The 17,158-nt window shown below is 61.7% G+C and overlaps 2 protein-coding genes across 3 annotated transcripts; one reads left to right on the top strand and one right to left on the bottom strand.

Moving 5' to 3' along the window:
• Positions 1 to 1,189: 1,189 nt before the first annotated feature.
• CLDN23 (claudin 23) lies at positions 1,190 to 2,624 on the top strand. The gene has a single exon (XM_048304516.1). It carries the CDS (start codon positions 1,391 to 1,393, stop codon positions 2,087 to 2,089), a length of 699 nt encoding a protein of 232 aa, XP_048160473.1. The 5' UTR covers positions 1,190 to 1,390; the 3' UTR covers positions 2,090 to 2,624.
• A 547-nt stretch (positions 2,625 to 3,171) lies between these two features.
• On the bottom strand, positions 3,172 to 16,597 carry LOC125326734 (prolow-density lipoprotein receptor-related protein 1-like). Of its 2 annotated transcripts, XM_048305181.1 has the most exons (33): positions 16,467 to 16,597; positions 15,880 to 15,999; positions 15,435 to 15,554; positions 15,125 to 15,352; positions 14,784 to 14,897; positions 14,559 to 14,678; positions 14,135 to 14,260; positions 13,828 to 14,034; positions 13,497 to 13,665; positions 13,193 to 13,361; positions 12,764 to 12,989; positions 12,289 to 12,414; positions 11,879 to 12,094; positions 11,347 to 11,655; positions 10,888 to 11,100; positions 10,146 to 10,700; positions 9,529 to 9,744; positions 9,132 to 9,370; positions 8,921 to 9,050; positions 8,399 to 8,577; positions 8,098 to 8,284; positions 7,546 to 7,764; positions 7,134 to 7,317; positions 6,651 to 6,852; positions 6,418 to 6,582; positions 5,923 to 6,123; positions 5,287 to 5,830; positions 5,013 to 5,141; positions 4,715 to 4,822; positions 4,391 to 4,627; positions 3,844 to 4,267; positions 3,507 to 3,645; positions 3,172 to 3,245 (listed from the first exon to the last, which is right to left on the bottom strand). In XM_048305181.1, the coding sequence occupies exons 1-33, from the start codon at positions 16,576 to 16,578 to the stop codon at positions 3,189 to 3,191; spliced, it is 6,690 nt and encodes a 2,229-aa protein (XP_048161138.1). In that variant the 5' UTR covers positions 16,579 to 16,597; the 3' UTR covers positions 3,172 to 3,188. The 2 variants fall into 2 exon arrangements, with proteins under 2 accessions (XP_048161138.1, XP_048161137.1); XM_048305180.1 differs by lacking the exon at positions 16,467 to 16,597 and having other exon boundaries at positions 15,880 to 16,382.
• Positions 16,598 to 17,158: the final 561 nt, after the last annotated feature.

The following is a 17,158-nucleotide window of genomic DNA, read 5'->3' as shown; positions in this document are numbered from 1 at the left end:
GAGGGAATCCCATGGCAGAAGGCAGGCTTGGGCAACACATCAGGCTGGCAGCTGTGTGTTGGTTGGGCCCACAGCTCCCAGGGCAGTAGTGAGTGTGTTGGCACAGAGTCAGTGGCTGGAGTGGGGTAAAAGTTACAGAAGTCAATTGGACATGAAAGGAATCAGCAAGTCCTAGCTTAGTTTCCCAGATGAGGAGTACCAAGTTTTAGCAAGCTTACTTGTACTTGTGTACAAGTAAGCCAGGTGCTCCTGCTGTGGAGCTATGCTCATCTGGCTGCTCTGCAGACGTGGCTGGGGACATGAGCCTTTGGCTGAGTCCAACCCACCCCTGCCTTCCAGATGGACTAAGATCCAGTGTTCAACAGCTTCACAATCCGTCCCCAAAATGATCTGGCACCCACAGAACTGAAGGGCTTCAGGGCTTCGGGGAATAGCTGTGGGACGGAGGAGTGGGGAAGGGAGCCGGGAGCAGCTGGTCCAGCACAGACCCACCCAGCCCTCCAGACGGCCAAGGACAAGAAAGCAGCAGTGCAAAGATGCCGTGGGGCACACAGGCAGCCAGCCTTCCGGCTCAGCCGGCGTTACTCCTCCCAAATTGCTCCACAGAGAATGCTGCCCTCTCCTGGGCTCAGTGTAGCTGGCAGAAATTCAGGGAAATTAGGTGAGGCCCAAGCCGAGTGCTTTTTGGGGCTCAAAATCCTACATCGGGACTGTCAAATGTGGTGATTCCCCATACCTATCTCAGTGGACATCCCAGGGACTCTTCCCACCGAGAGCCAGGCTGCTGCGTCTGCTGGTGCCCTCTGAGGCAGCCTGGGAGGGGAGGAGCACGGCCAAGCTCAGGAGCCGTCCCTGAAGGACAGAGAAATGCGGAGGTCTCTTGGGCCAGTTACCAACTGTGAAATCTGCCAGCATTTCATCTGAATTATTTTCATTAATTAAAATAATTAAATTAAAATTAAAATAAGCTCGCATGCAGTTAATGAAAGGAGCTGTAGCAGGGTCCTGTGCCACCCCAGCAGCCCGGGCACGACCCCCATCCCGCCACCTGCGAGGGGACAGCGGGGGCCGCAGCTCCGGCCCTCCCCGCGGGCTCCCGCGGCCCTGGAAGGCGCTGTCCCCGCAGCAGGTGCCGGCCAGCCCTGCCCGGCCCGGGCTCCGCCTGCCAGCACCGCCTCCTGCCCGCACCTCCCCGCGGCCCGGCCACGGCCGGCTCCGCGGGCTGCCCGCCTGAGGGGCTCCGGGACCGCCGTGAGGGCTCCGGGACCGCCGCGGGACCGCCCACGCTGCCTGCCCCGGTGCCACAGCTCCTGTCCAGCGAGCCCCGGAGCTCCCGCCGACCTCGGGCAAGCGGGAGCCCCCCGGAGCCCGCTTCACCCGCTTCGCCAGCATGCGGACGCCGGCGGCGATGATCGTGGGGCTGGTACTGTGCCCCTGCGGGCTCCTGCTGACACTCACGGGCACGCTTTCACCCAAGTGGAGGCAGGTGAGCCACGTACCTGACCAGCCCATGGACGTCGTCTGGGAGCAGGGCATCTGGGACATATGCAGGGAGCGGCAGAGCACCCATGACCGCCTCTGCGGGCAGGCTGACGAGCTGGGCTACTTTGAGCAGGTGCCCGTGCGGGTGGCCCAAGGGCTGATGCCCTCCTCGCTGGTGCTCACCCTGGTGGGCTTGGTGGTGGCTGCCCTGGGTGTTCGCTGCTGGCAGCCGGAGCCCCGGCACCTGGTGGCCGGCGTGGCAGGGCTGGTGCTGCTCCTCTCTGGGCTGATGAGCCTAGTGCCCAGCTCCTGGTACACCCAGGAGCTGTGGGCACTGCCTGCAGCGCCTGGCAGCACGCTGAGCGTAGGCTACAGCTTGGTACTGAGCTACTTGGGAAGCTGTCTGGAGATCTTGGGGGGGCTGGCTCTCGCCCTCAGCTTCCATCACTACTGCAAGGAGTGCAGAGCCCCCAAATTGCCCCCCAGCCCTGTGATAGAGGCTGGGCCGTGCTCCAGTAGAGCTTACAGCAATCCCTGGGACGTGCTGGAGGATGAGCGAGATGGACAGCACTGGAGGAGCAGCCCACCTTGTGACTCTGACTTGTAGCCCCAGCACTGGGACAGCAGTCACCTCCCTGGCATCAAGAGCAGTGCTGGCTCCTACCCCTACAAGCCATGCCCTTCTCCCGGGGCACCTCTGAGCAGGCCAAAAACAAGACCAAGGACCTGATTTGAATATTTGCAACTTCCTCAAAAGCCTGCTGTTCTCTAGGATCTACAACTGTGCCAAAGCCACGCTGGATTGAGGATGAGAGGTGGCTCCAGTCCCTCCATGCCACTTTTACCTCATCTTCCTGTACCATGCACAGCAGCTTGGGCAGAGGCAGCTTCGGTGTTCCCATGTAAGCAACATACAGATCAGAAGTGTGTAACCTTCAGAGCTGGCAATAGGGGAGGGGAGCACCTGCCTCATGTCTCTGCTCAGCTCAGGACTGTGCGAACAGAAAAATAAATGCAAAGCAATGGGTTTGTGCTGTGGGATGGTTATGGGCTTTCTGCCAGGCAGGTTGGGCTGAGAGCCAGTGGGCACAGCTCACCCAGCTTCCCTGTGCTTTGCCTGAAGCAGGAAGGAAAGGTCTGTAAAAGGGCATAGCTAGCTTTTATACATTTTCCCAAAGGACTTTAACCCCGTGGTCAAAATCAGCTCTAGAAGAGATTTCTCCTTCCTTGAGCACACTTCAGGGTGGGGCGGGGGGGTGGGGGGGGGGAAGGAAGATCACAGAGAAAAAAATAGCATATATTTCCCCTTTCAAAATTAGCTTGGTGTGAGGTGGTAAAACTGGTCTCACTGGTTTGTAGGGGACACTCAGGAGGTCAGAACTGCACTATAAAATCCTTCTCAGCCCCCTGCATAACAAGGTAAAAGCCAAGCCAGCTTCCTTGCAGAGTTACTTGGCCAAATTTTTATACCAGGCAAGCCCAAATCACCCTGGTCAGCAAGCTAAGCCTTGCTGTAGAGGGATAGTAGCTCAAGGGACAGTCTCAGAGAGTGTGTTGGGATTGGAGACTTCCTGATAAACCTCCCAAATGTTTTTTGTCTGGATTCTTATGTTCCCTAGGTCTTAGACATCTAGAAAGAGCAAAACCTCCCCTCCCCGGCCCGCACACAAACCACAGTGGCACAAGAGATGCTGCACATTGTTCCTTTATGAGAATACGGTGTTGATGTGAGATGGTCCTTTCCTCAGCAGGGCTGGCAGCTCCTGCAGAAATCACAGATGGCTGTGTCAGGGGTGAGTCTGACCCAGTCTCTCTAAGCCCACCCCACACCTTAGCACAGGGGCTCCAGCCACATGCAGAGTGGGACAGCCCTGTCAGACTCTAGGCGCCCCAGGTCTTTCCCCTCTCCTTCAGCAGGAGGGCAGAGCTTGCCTCAGGAGTGGGGACCATGCCAGCACTGGGCCCTGGGGCACTGCAGGGTGGCAGAGGAGTCCCTAGTGGGGCCTGCTCCAGATGCTACTCACTTCTTTCCCTTCATAAGCTTCATTCACAAATGTATCACTCTTGGGGGGAAGCTCTTCCTCCTCCTCCTCATCCTCTTCCTCAGGATCACTTTCACGGTGGTACAAGGTCAGCACCCGAGTTGAAGCAGTGCTTGAGGTCCTGAAGAGGGAAAAATGTACACTGAGAATGGCATGGCCATCTCCTAGAGATGGGGCAGATCCCAAGGTCCTGCCACAACCCCTGGTAATAGCCTGCTGGGGTGACTGGAGCTTTCCACATAGCCCATCAGGACTCCACAGTGTCCCTGTCCCTCTCTATTTCCAGTTGTACCTGGCCCAGCCCAGCCCCAGAGCTCACCTCCTCCGCCTGTCCCGCCTCCTCATGTAGGCCAGGGCCCCCACAGCAGCAGCAGCGAGCAGCAGGAGCACAGCCACCCCCAGGACAATGGGTCCTGCGAGGGGCTGCACCTCGGCCTCCTCGCAGTAGTCGCCACGGTAGCCCAGGGCACAGTGGCATGTCACTCGGCCAGCCTCGATGGCGCAGTCCCCGCGCAGGTTGCATGTCTCGCTGCTGCAGGGCACAGCCCCCAGCACCTCCTCTGTGCTGGGGGGTACCACGAAGGGCTCTCCATGCTCCTGGGGGCCAGCAGCTGCCGACAGGCTGGGGCTGGGCTGCTGAGGCTGGGGTGCAGCTATGGATGAGACTGGTTTCTGTTCCTCTATGTGGGACATTCCTGATGGTGCCACTGCAGGCACCTGCATCCCCACCTTCACTGAGGCGCCTGGAGGGATGGGCACAGATCAGCAGAGACGCAGGTAAGACCCCGTTCCCAAACTGGGGGAGACTGGGCAGGCTTCCCTGTGCCAAGGACCCCAGCACACCCTGGCTGTGGGCAGGCACTCACAGTCAGACTCATCGGAACCGTCGGCACAGTCGGAGCGCCCGTCACAGACCTGCTCTCTGGAAATGCAGCTCTGGAGGTCGGGGCAGGCCTGGAGTGAGGCCGGGCAAGGTGGTGCCAGCGCACACGCTGCCCCATGCACCAGGTGGTATCCGGCAGAGCAGCGGCACTGCCGCCCGGCAGGGTTGGGCAGGCAGAGCTGGGCACAGCCCCCATTGCTCCTTGCACAGCCATTGGTGCCTGCCAAAACAGCGCCGGTTAGCCCGGCCACCACAAGGCACAGCTGAACCCCACAGATGTCCTGGGCTGGGGCAGTCCCAGACCCACCTTCCTGTGAGAACTGGCTGTAAATCCTCATGGCTACCAACTCCTGCTCCATCGGGAACCACCAGTTGTCAGCCTGCTCCAGCCGGCTGTGCCAGATCTTGCTGGAGCCTGAAGACACATGGGGTCAGCACTGCTCCACCTCCTCCCACAGGGGTGCCTGAGATGGGAGGTGGGGGTCCCCTAGCTTGCCCTTCACCCCACAGAGGGCCAAGCCTGCACCCCAGAAGGACTGGCAGAACCCCGTGTCCTAGTGCAGTAGTAGTGCTTTAGTGTCCTAAAGCACAGCGAACAGACCTACCATTGGTAGAGGTCGTGCTCCAGAGCAGAAAGCCTTCTCCTATGGCAAAGAGTGAAAGACCATGCAGCCCTTCCCGCACCACCCGGAAGCGGGATCCATCCAGCTCAACACTGCTGATAGTACCTCTCTCTGCAGGGCACAGATGGAGAGGCTTCAGTGTGGAGACAGAGAGGGCTTCAGGCTGCCCCTCAGGGCTGCGCCAGGCTGTGCTTTGTGGAGGTAGTGCCTGCACCACTGCTATCCCCAGCAGTGCCCTGGCTCAGCCCTCACTCACCATGGTCTGCCCAGTACAGCCTGGAGCCAGCACCCCCAAAGGCAAGGCCAGTGGGAGCCCGGGCTCTCCTCCAGACTGCTCTGCGGCCAGTGCCGTCCATGGCCGCACACTCCACCACGGCACCATGCCTGTGGCTGCCAGCTGCTGTGACAAAGCACATGGTGGAAGCACGAGGGCACAGTGCCAGCCAGGCAGCACCCTGCAGCCCCTCGCTGAGTAGTGCCAGGGCCCACCGCCCCCTGGGAGCTGCCACGTGGATGCTGGGCGGCTGCCCCCCAATCCAGTAAAGGTTCCCACTCAGCCAGTCCAAGGCCAGGGATGTCACCGTGCCCTCCACAGCTACTGCCTTCTTCCAGGACAGCCGCCCCCAGTCCTTCAGGCGCAGCAGTCCAATGGAATTGCTTCCCACCTCTGCAAAGTACAAACTCTTGTCTTTCACTGCATAGTCAACGGCTGTCAGGCGGCTCACCTTGGCCAAGGGCAAGGCCCGGTGTGGGGGAAGCCCTTGGGATCCAGCTGTTGCAGGCAGGTCCTTCAGGTAGACCTAGAGGAAGAAGGCAGCACTAAGATGGGGACCCCTCTTCCTTGACAGCAGTGAGAACAGCAGCCCACAGGGCTGGCTCCAGAGGATGCTACCTGTGCCACAGCTGCCGGTGACACCAGGAGGGCAAAGGCTGAATCGCGGACGGGCAGGCAGGTGGTCTCGTTGGCGGCCAGCATCAGCCTGGCAGGGCAGCGGCACTGCCCAGTGTGCCTGGCGCTCAGCAGGCACAGGTGGGAGCAGCCACGCGTCTCACACGGGTTGGGGGCTGTGGGGCGCAGGGCCGGATGCATCACCTGCAGGACAGCAGGCTCAGGCTCAGCTCCATCAGCACCTGCCGGCAGAACTGAGCACCGCTGACACCACACCATGCTCCCAAGGCCCACATGCAGCCCAGCTCGGGGCAGGATGGTGAGGCAGACATGCTCCAACAGGACCAGAGACACCTGGCCACAGAGACTGCTGCCCAAGGACCACTGGGATGGGGGTACAGCTCCCAGTGCCTCCGCACTCAGAGGACAACAGGGCTGTGCAGGATGGGAGATCAGCAGTGCTGGCACAGCATGGTTTGGGGCTCCCCAAATAGGTACCTGGAGGCCGTGGGGCTGCCCCTGCCGTTTGAGCAGCACGGTCCTGTTCTTGCCACTGGCCTTGTCCACCTGCTGCACGGACCATGTCTTCCTCTCCGACCAGTAGAGCTGCCCCTCGCACACAGCTGCTGCAAAGGGGCTCCGGACCCAGCGCAGCTTCAGAACCTGTCAGAGAGGCTGTCAGTGCCCACCCCCATCCCCATCAGGGCCCTGTCACCAGTGCCCCACCACACCTTCACACTGCTGCCGTCCAGATGTGCAGAACCAACACTGCCCAGCTTCTCATCCAGCCAGAAGATCCTCTGGGTGGGGAGGTCAAGGGCCAGTGCTGTGGGCCAGCCCAGTCCCTGGGCCAGCAGCACGTGCCGCCGACTCCCATCCATACTGGCCTCCATCAGCCGTGCATGGCTCCCCACCTCTGACCAGTACATCAGCCTAGTGGGAAGAGAGGTGCAGGCCTATGGCCCTGACACAGCATCATCCCAGCACCAAGGCAGCCCAGAAAAGCAGCCTTGAGCTTCCTATCCCATCACAGATATATTGAGAGCTCCATGCAGGGCAGGGCAGGTGTCTGGGCTCTTCTGTCACACAGTCCTGACAGCACCAAGGTGAGGCCATCCCACCTCTTCCCCAGCCTCTCACCTGCCTCCATGGAAGAAAATGGGGCAGGGCAAGGATGGCAAGGAGGTCTCCACGCCCCATTGTCCCAGACTTACCCTGCCAGAGGCTGGAGCACCAGAGAGTGGGGCTGGTCCAGGTCTCCATCCATCACCACAGTGTACTCTGGTATCCCGCGCCAGGCAGCCCCCAAGCGAGTGGCGAGCACCTGCCCTGCTGCCCCATCTGTCCAGTACAGGTTTCTCCCAAGCCAGTCCACTGCTATACAGTCTGATCTCACACCTGAAAGGCATCCAAGAGGCAGAACCTGTGTGGGATGACAGCTGCATGGCCCTTTGGCAAAGTGCTCCCAGCCCAGGTCCCTTCCATCCCAGGAGCTCTGGCTCCTCCCAACCTTGCTCCCACTAGCACTCCTCCACGTAAGGGATCACAGCTTGGCACCCCACTGCAACCTGGAGACTGCACAGGGACAGAAGCCAGCCTTGATAACCCCGTGTTGTCACAGCCCACCTTTCACCAGTGTGCCTCTCTTTCCCGAGTTGAGATCCTGCCAGTGGATGCTCTCTGTGGCCAGGTCCATCCAGAAGACTTTCCTCTCCACCAAGTCATAGTCAAGTGAGAAGACAACACGATCCTTGTCAGTGGCCAGCACCACCTCCTCATGCCCACTCCGCAGGCCATAGGACAACACCTCAGACTGCACAGCCACCAGCAGCTTGGGCTCTGGTCCTGGGGCAACACAGACCCTGCTCAGCACTAGTGGTCCCAGCACATGCAGGCAAGGAACACAGCACTCACAGGCACTGGAGCTGGAACTCAGCCCTACCACATGGGATGTTCTCAGATAGTGCAGATGGATTTTCGGACCAGCCATGGGCTGGCAAACAGCAGCTCACAGCTGAATGGGGCCTGGGAGGCAACATGGCAGGGGGGACAGGGCCATTCACAGGACTACAAGGTTCCCCATGGGCAGCAGACATAGGGGGACAAGTATCCACCAGCCCCTGGCGTACCTTAGAGGGCCAAGGATGCTCAGTGCTGCTAGGCCACCCCAGGACTTACCAGTGAGTTTGCAGACATGGCCATCGGGCTCCAGCAGGTAGCCAGGGAGACAGCCACAGCTGTAGGACCCTGGGGCATTGAGGCATGTCTGGCTGCAGGCTCCCTTGCCCCACTCCGTGCACTCATCTATGTCCATGCAGGACAGACCATCCTCAGCAAGCCGATAGCCTGGGCCACACCAGCACCGCTGTGGGGAAAGGGACCATCAGCTGCCCACCCTGGGGACACAAGGCTCCATTCTGCAGCTGGGCCAGGGCATCATGGCATGGCAAGCCCCCGTCCCAGGGCTGCTGGCACTCACAGGGCCCTGGGGCGAGGGGTAGCAAAGATGAGCGCAGGACCGCTGGCAGGGCACAGAGCAGTTCCCCCCCTCATCTGAGCCATCCGCGCAGTCCTGCCGGCCGTTGCACACCAGGGATGCATTCAGGCAGGACCCCAGCCCGCAGGGGTACTCGTGACTCTGGCAGGGAGCAGGCTGGCCTGCAGGGACATGTGGGGAAGGCTGCCCTGAGCCTCATCCACCAGCTCCTTTTGCTCATCTGGGGTAGATTTAGCCGCTCCCAGAGGCTGCCCAGAGCTCACTGCAGCCACATCCAGAGCTGTGCCAGTAGCCTGGCTTCAGGCTATATTAACCCAAAGGCCACTGGCCCCTAGAGGGAGAAGAGCTACTCAGGACCTGGAGCCAACACAGATGCTGGGAATAGGCAGCCAGCATACAGGGCCCTTCACCTCAGCACAGACACATACCCATCTCCCTCTGTGCTGGGCACCCACCAGCCACCCCTGGGTGAGACAGAGGGGAGAAAATCAGGGTGTTGCTCACAGCCAGCCTCATTACTGCTATCTGTGCAGTCAGTCTCTCCATCACAGCGCCAGACATCAGGGATGCACTCAAGGCCACGGGAGCAGCCCCACTGCCGGTCCCCACACAGCCCTTCCTCCCAAGGACAGCCCTGCAAGGCAGAGGGTGAGAAAGGCTACCAGCCCTCCTGGGCATGAGTGGGGACAGGCTGTGTCACCACTGCTCCATTCACCTGCTCATCTGAGCCATCCCTGCAGTCAGCATCACCATCACAGCGCCAGGCCTCCGGCACACACTCCCCGCTGTGGGAACAGGTCACCTCACCCTCACGGCAGAGCAGCGGCCGGGGCACAGCACAGCCCTCCTCATCTGAGCCATCCTGGCAGTCGTGGTCACCATCACAGTGCAGGGCCAGGGCCACACACTGCCCACTCCGACAGGCAAACTCAGTCAGACCACACTCCTTCAGCACTGTGGGCAAAGGCCAGGGCTGAGCGGGGGCACTGTCCCCATCCTCTCCGCAGGTTGCCCTGGGCAGTGTCTGCTCCTGGACCCACAAGAAACCTGGTGCATCCACCTGTGGGGCATGCAATCCCAGAAGCCCGTCCCATCCAGCCCCAGGGTCTCACCACAGCCCTGCTCATCAGTGTGGTCCAGGCAGTCGGCATGGCCATCACAGAGCCAGCTCTTGGGGATGCAGCGGGTGGCAGCATCGCAGCGCAGGGCACACTCCTGCGTGGGGGTCCAGCAGCCTGTCTCATCTGAGCCATCGGGGCACTGTGGCACCCCATCGCAGCGCTCTCCCGCCCTGACGCACACAGCTCCTCTTGCACAGTGGAAGGCCCCTGGGGAGACAAGGGGCTTTGCACTGCCTGCAGAAGGCCGCCAGGGTGCCCACACCCTGTGCTAGCCCTCCAGTGACCTAGAAAGGCCCCACAAGTGACAGAGCTTGGTCCCTCCTAGACAGTGAATCTCTAGCAGCCTAGGTCCTGAGCAAGGTGATTGTGGCAGTCTCAACTCAGCCACATCTACGTCACTATGGGCAGAGAGACCAACTCTGTCCTTTTCCAACAGCACCTTGAACCCAGTGCCAAGCTCAGAAGGAACCAGTATGTCACATCACAAGCATCAGATCCCAGGACACAGACTTTACCAGGACCCTGTCCCAAAAACCCCACCAGGAAGCAGCCACAAGCCCTGGCACAGGGTGACACAGCTGCACAGGGGACAGAAGAATGGCTCCTACCTGGGGTGTTGCAGAGCTGGGCGCACCCATCCTCATCAGAGCCGTCTGCACAGTCCTTCTCCCCATCACACAGGTACTCCTGGGCCACGCACCCAGTGCCATCACGGCAGAGCACATGCGTGCGAGAACAGGACAGATGGAGAACTGAGGTCAAGGGGTGTGCCGGGCTGGACCGGAGGGATGGGGTAGGTGTCACTACCCGTGCAGAACTGCTTGAGTGTGGGGTGGTAGTGGTTGGCTGTGGGGAACTGATCTTAGTTGTAAAAGACCGAGTGGCTGTGGTGCTGGTGCTGGCTGCCTGCACAGTGGTAGGCTTGGTTGGTGTGGTCCGGGCAGTGGTTGGTGCTGGGGTGGTCTTCTTTGATGTGGACTGTCTGGTGGTTTGTGATGTGGTAGCTTTGCTGGTTGGTGCAGGAGTAGTGGTGAGTGCCGTGGTGGTCTGGCTTGGCGGTGGTGTTGTGGAGGTGGTAGCAGTAGCAGTGGTGCTTGTGGTTGTCCTCATAGTGGTTGTCACAGGTGGAGGGAGTGGCACGGCAGTCCCTTTGCTTGGTGGCACTGGCAGAGGATTTGGGATTTGTTGGGGCTGTGCCCTCCCCACACTCCCGGCACCTCCCAGAGCACCCCACATGGCCACCAGTAGCCAGGCACCCTGCCCTAGCTCAGAGCAGCACAGGCCACCCAGCCTGTACAGGTACATCAGGTACAGCAGTAGTGCCAGGCAAAAAACCACAGCCACTCTTACCAGCCTGCAGCTCTGAGCCCACGAAGGCCACCGCTCCCTGCACACCTGCTGCCGGCATGGACAGCACGAGGGCCAGTGTCCTCCGGTCCCACAGCAGCAGAGCTGTCCCATTTGCCGACACCAGGTATGGCTCAAAGGCGGCCATGAGGCCATGGGGCCAGCTGGGTGCCAGGGTGACTGCTTGCCGCTTGGTCAGACTCAGCGCCCGCAGGCCTGTGAGGCAGAGGCATGGTAAGACCTGGAGCCTGCCCGCACCCCTCATGGCCCCCCCTGTGCTGCACAACCCACAGCTATGGCAGGGACCTCATGGCTGAGGCCAGGGACTCAGCCACAGGACACAGTCTGCCCCATGAGCATCCTACTGCTCAGGCAGGGACATACTGCATTTAGGACATGGCTGATCACTCCTGCCTACGTCTACTACCTCCACTTCCTGCTCCAGATACCACTAGGGCTCACCCAGGGCTGAGCTCCAGAGCACACTGAAGGCTCTGCTATCCATGGCTGCAGGCAGGTCTCCAGGCCACGTCTCATTCCAGGCATCCCATGGAGCACCCCCCGCCAGGCTCAGCTGCTGCAGGGGCTGCCCGCGAGCCAGCCAGTAGAGAGCACCACGCCGCCAGTCCAAGAAGAGGTGTTGGATGCTGCTGTGAGCCCGGTGCAGGATGCGCGGGGACATGTCAGATGTCTGGATCATCCCGATGTCCCTCCGGTTACATGCGAGCCAGTACAGGTCCCCCGAGCGGATGTCCACACGGGCAGAGCACACTTGGCAAGAGCAGGCACGCAAGCAGTTACGAGGCTGCCCCATGACCCTGCACCTCTGCCTGGGTGCCCCTAGACCCTAAACCCAGGGCACAGCTGCCCACTGCCTTGACATGGCCTCACTCTGGGCACCACCAGCCCACTGTGCTCTGCACCCAGGAGATCCTCAGGCCTCAGGGAGCATCAGGAAGGGGACGGTGCCCTCTATCACCCCACAGGGTCTCACCTGGCAGCCCAGTCACAATGGCCTCTCTCCTGCCAGGGTGGCCCACAACACGCAGCAGAGTCCCACGGTCATCTGTCCCATAGAGTACTGACCTCTGCCAGTCCACATCTTGCAGATGGAAAGGCTCCTGCCACTCCTGCACCTGCTTGGTGTGTGCTCCAGGGCCTACATGCACCAGGGAGATGGCCTTTCCTGATGCATACACAATGGACAGCTCTGCAGGGCATAAGGGCAGTGTGTGAGCACAGCCCCAGGGACACTGGATGGGGTCACCAGCATGAACCAAGACAGAAATGTCACAGCACTGGTGTGTGCCGGGAACCTCATCCCAGCAAACCCACAGCCCCTTATGGCCCTCCTCCAGCTCCCACATGGATGTAAACCACCCCAGAGAGCCAGACCCTGCTCACCTGCACACTTCCCCGAGGGCAGGAGGAAGAGGCCCTCTGGACACGCACATTTGTAGCCCCGAGGGTGCACAGGGGACAGAAGGCAAAGGTGACTGCACAGGCCCGGAGCACATGCAGCAGTGTCCCCTGGGAGCAAGAGGATGTTAAAAGCTCAAGCAGTCATGACCCCAATATCTCTCCTTATCCCCAAATACCACAGACTGTCCTGGGTCTGGATAAGGTCTGGAGGCAGGGTAACGATGTCTCATGAGGGCTCAGGTCTACCCAAAGCCATGGGCCTTGGCAGCTTTCCTACAGTTTTATAGGTCCCCTCTGAACCAACCTCACAACCCCTTGTCACAGGATCAGGCAAACCATTGGGCACGACCTGGTGAGCTTCAGGACCCTGTGAGCCTTTCCTAGCACCCAGGGATGTAGTGGGGGTTGCTGCCATGCTGCCAGCCCTGCAGCAGTGCAGCACGTACAGGGTACTCACGGGGAGGCTGCTGCAGTGCGTGCAGCACAGTGAAAGCCGAGATAGAGGCACGGAGCAGCACTGCGTGCTCCTGGGGAGAGGCCCAGGTTGCTGACACCAGCTCTGTGCCATCGGTCCAGAAGAACCGGCTCTCAAACACGGCCAGGCCCAGAGGCTCCGTATGGCTCCGCAAAACAGCGTGGAAGGAGTGGCGCCCGCTGCCATCCACCCGCAGCGTCTCGATGGACTGGGGACAAGGCAAGGCACAGTGCCCATGTGGCATCCCCAGACCCTGATGCTTCTCCTCCCAGCCCAGGAATGTATGCCAGACCTAGGCACCACTCCCTGCTCCCTCCCATGCTTTGGCCATGGACACAGGGGAACCAGGGCCACCCTCCCAACTCCCACCTTATCATCTCTCTGGGTGGAAGAGAGCGCCCTCATCCCTACCTCCTTGTACTCGCTGATCCAGTACAGCCTGCCAGCCACATGGTCCAGGCTCAGCCCCACAGGCTCCTCCATGGACACAACTGTGAGCTCCCGCCGGTTTGAGCCATCCATGCCGGCTGCAGCAATGACTGCCCGGCCCCTCTGTCCACGGTTGACCCAGTACAGGGACCTGGGGGCAGGCACTAAGCACCCACTTCACAGCATAATACCAGTGCTGCCATAGACCCGCAGCAGGCATGACACGGTCAGCACCAGTATCGTGATCCCAGGAGCCTGGGCCAACCCTGGCTCGTTCACTGCTCACCTTGCAGCTGGATGTACTGTCAGCTGCTCTGGTGCAATGTCCTTCCCCAGCACTGTCACATAACCCCGGCCATCGCCCAGCCCAGCACAGATGGCTGGAGGATGGCTGCTTGCCCAGTACAGCTGCCCTGTGAACCAGTCCACGGAAATGCTGTTCACCTCTCTGGCATCTGTAGAGACAGAGCAGTTTTAAGGCACACCTGCTCCAGGCAGGGAGGCAAACCCAGGTTGCCCCTTCCTCTACACAGGAAAAGCAGTACTGGGGTGGCAGGCCAGCTCTCAGCATCCATCTCAGCCCTGCTACAGCACCCAGCAGGCTTGGTCCTCCTCACCTGCATAGAGAGGCTTTGTGCCTTTCCCTGGGTGGTGAACACGGAGCTCTCCGTCCTCTGTCAGCCAGTAGTAGGTTTCTCGGAGCAGGTCATACACCAGGGCACGGGGTTCGGTCTCAGTGGAGAGCAGGGGCCGGTAGGCTTGGGTCCGTACATCCAGAAGGGCCAGGTCCTGCCCCACGGCCACGAGGATCTGTGTTGCATTGTCTGCCAGGGTGAGAGGCAAGTCACTCATTGACCAGGGACATGGCCAGCTAGGGGCACTGCCCGGCCCCTCGGCCAGCCTGGGCTCCCCTCCTCTCCCTACCTGCCACTTCGCAGGCAGTGCCATGCCGCAGGGTGTAGCCCTGGAGACAGCCGCAGCTGAAAGTGCCCGGGGTGTTGCTGCACAGCTGGCTGCAGGGGCTGTACTCCAGGGAGCACTCGTCCACATCTGCATGGATAGGTGAGATCAGCAGCCTGCCATGGAGCTGCCCCAGACAGTATTGCCGCTAGCTCCCCTGGGACTACAGGCAGGCTCTCTAGATACCAGAACATGGGCCTCAGCCCCAAAATGCACCAGCTGCTGCTCGGACATGATCTAGACACAATCTTTATGGGACCGTGTGTGATGCACAGGCAGGAGCAGGGCAGAGGCAGGTGTTCCCCTAGAAGCATGGGCTCCATGGAGACTGCTGTCAGTGGCCAAGGCCACATTTGACCGAAGCACATGCACCCTGACCTCCCCTTACCAGCACAGCTTTGCCCATCTGCCTGCAGCACCCAGCCAGCCCCGCAGGAGCACTGCACTCCCCAGTGTGTGTCGGCACACGTCTCTGCACAGCCCCCGTTGCGTACAAAGCAGCTCCGACCTGAGGGGACACAGAAAAGAGTGACAGGAGGCAGGACAGCTCCGTGAATCCCCTCCCCCTGGCCCCACCCATATGGGCAGCAGCCAGCAGCTGCATGTAACTCACCACATGTGCTGGGCTCATCAGTGCCATCCAGGCAGTCATCCTTGTCATCACACATCAGGGACTCCAGGATACACTTGCCCTCATCGCACCGCACCATGCCAGGTGTACAGGGGGCTATGGCACACACAGCTCATGTCAGCAAGGCAGGCCAATACCCTGGGCACAGGGGAAACCATGGGTCCCAGACTCTTGGGAAGGCCCTGCAAAGCGTCAACAGCTTCCTGGGAAGCTTGTCACCATCCCAAGGGAAGCTGGAGCCCAGGAAAACAAAGTACTCCCTAATTCACACATGGCCCAGACAGGTCTCACCCTACTGAGGGGCATCCAGTGTTCTTGCTTACCGCAGACATCTTCATCCGAGGAATCACCACAGTCATCAATCCCATTGCACTTCCACTCAGCCATGATGCACACCCTGTTCCTGCACTGCCACTGCCCAGGCAGACAGGGCTGCTGGGGACACCCCTCCTCGTCCCAGCCATCCTCACAGTCTTGGTGCCGATCGCACAGCTCCCAGTGCGGGATACAGTGGTGGGTGCCAGGACACTGCACCTTCTTTGTCCCGCACACTGAGGAAACAGCGCAGCACTCACCAGCCTGCCCTGCATCCCGAACCACCCCCCCTCAGAGCCCCCAGCAGAGAGTACCTACCACAGTCCTGCTCATCAGAGCCATCCAGGCAGTCAGCGGCACCATCGCAACGCCAGCTGCTAGAAACACACCGGCCATCGTCACACTGCCAGACATGGGGGTCCCCACCACAGGCAACATCTGCAGGGACAACACACAGTCACTGGGACCTACTGCTGTGGCAGAACAACAAAGGTCCACTTCATCCTGGCACGGGACAGGTGCTGGCAGAGCCCAAGGAACATAGATTCCAGGGTGTGTTCTCATGCCACAGATATTCCCCAGGATCTCTGGGGCACGTAGGTCCTTGCAGGATGCCACACAGGCAGAGCTAGCAAAGACTGAGGTGCCTCCGGCTTGTCCTGCCCCGCCACTCCCCAGAGCACCAGGGCCCCTTGATGCCCATGCAGCACAGCCCCCAGGCCACCCCACGACAGTGGATGGGTGCCAGTGTTCCCCCACTCACCGCACTGCTCGTCCGTGCCGTCAGGACACTGCTGCTCGCCATCGCAGAGCCAGGGAACGGGGATGCAGCCGGCAGCGCAGGCGGCCTGGCGTGAGGCTGCACACGTGGGGCTGGCGGCCGCTGCGGGCAAGAGGGAGACGGGCCCGAGATCAGGCAGGGCGGCCGCACCGGGCATCCACCTGCACAGCCCCCCTGCAGCCTGGGGGTCCCGGCATAGCCCAGCGCGGGGAGGGACCGGTCCCTTCCAGGGCCACCTCTGGATCTCCTCTGGGGCTACAGGTGAGAACTGCACCTCTCGTCCCCGCTCAGGGAAGGCAGGGACCCCCCAAGCCGCTAGGCAGCGGTACGGGGTCCCTCGGGGCGCAGGGGTCCCCATGCTGTCTGGCTGACAAGTATGCCACAGGGGGCAGGAGCACATCACCGGGGGATGAATAGAACGGGGACATCCTCGGTGACAGGGACCCCCCCATTGCCCATCGTGGGGGGATGAGGAAGCTGCCCTGATGCGGCGGGCGCCCACCGCAGCCCCTTGGGATGAGGCAGGAATTTCCCTCCCCACAGGCCCGCCCCCCTTGGTCGTGGCTCACGGGCGCGGCGTGTCCCGGCGCCAGCGGCGCTCCCGGCCAGCGGCAGCAGCGGCGGCAGGAGGATGCTGAGGAAGACGAGGACCCGGCGGAGCGGCGGCGGGGGGCGGCCCATGGCGGCGGCGACGGCGGGGAGGGGCGGCTCCGGGGGGCCCGGCCGGCGGAGGGAGCACGGAGCCGCGGCCGCCGCCTTTATGTCCGGGCGCGGGCGGCCATTGGGCACCGCGGGTACCGCCCGCCGCCCGCAGAGACCCCCGCCCGCCCCGCCGCCGCGGGAGCTGCGCCACGCTGCCCCGGAGAGCCCCCCGGCCGGGACGCGGGGGTCGCCGGCCTCGGGCGGGGCAGCTGCGGTCCCGGGCCGGGCGCTCTCGGGACCCGCCGCCCGCCAAGAGCCGAGGGGTGCGGAGGGACCCCTGGCCCCCGCCCCGCCTGGCCGGGTGGGGGTTGTTGTGAGAGCCGGCCGTGAGAACCGGGCCCGCAGCACCTGCGCCGGGCGTGGGAAGGCAGCGGCAGCCTTGAACGCGGGGGCACCCCCGAAAACACGGGGCTGCGCGCACCCCCCCGGCCGGCCGGCCTCGACCTTGAGCGCTGTGAAAGAGCCGCTGGAGCACAACAAGGAGAGGGAGAGCAGCGGCCGAGGGAGGAAAACAGCCCGGCGAGAGGATAAGGCACCTGCCACTGCCTGGGAAAGGAGC

Source organism: Corvus hawaiiensis, chromosome 5, assembly GCF_020740725.1.
Source record: "Corvus hawaiiensis isolate bCorHaw1 chromosome 5, bCorHaw1.pri.cur, whole genome shotgun sequence".
Classification (NCBI taxonomy): Eukaryota; Metazoa; Chordata; class Aves; order Passeriformes; family Corvidae; genus Corvus; species Corvus hawaiiensis.
Note: the sequence above shows the minus strand (reverse complement) of the source record. Positions and strands in the feature narration are given on the sequence as shown.

Excerpts from the sequence above, each read along its gene's own strand:
- CLDN23 (XM_048304516.1), top strand. The coding sequence starts at position 1,391 with ATGCGGACGCCGGCGGCGATGATCGTGGGGCTGGTACTGTGCCCCTGC.
- LOC125326734 (XM_048305180.1), bottom strand. The coding sequence starts at position 16,297 with ATGTGCTCCTGCCCCCTGTGGCATACTTGTCAGCCAGACAGCATGGGG. Across the intron at positions 14,898-15,124 it reads CTCGGATGAAGATGTCTGCG|CCCCCTGTACACCTGGCATG; the intron begins GTAAGCAAGAAC and ends TGTGTGCCATAG. Across the intron at positions 12,095-12,288 it reads GCCCTCGGGGAAGTGTGCAG|AGCTGTCCATTGTGTATGCA; the intron begins GTGAGCAGGGTC and ends TATGCCCTGCAG.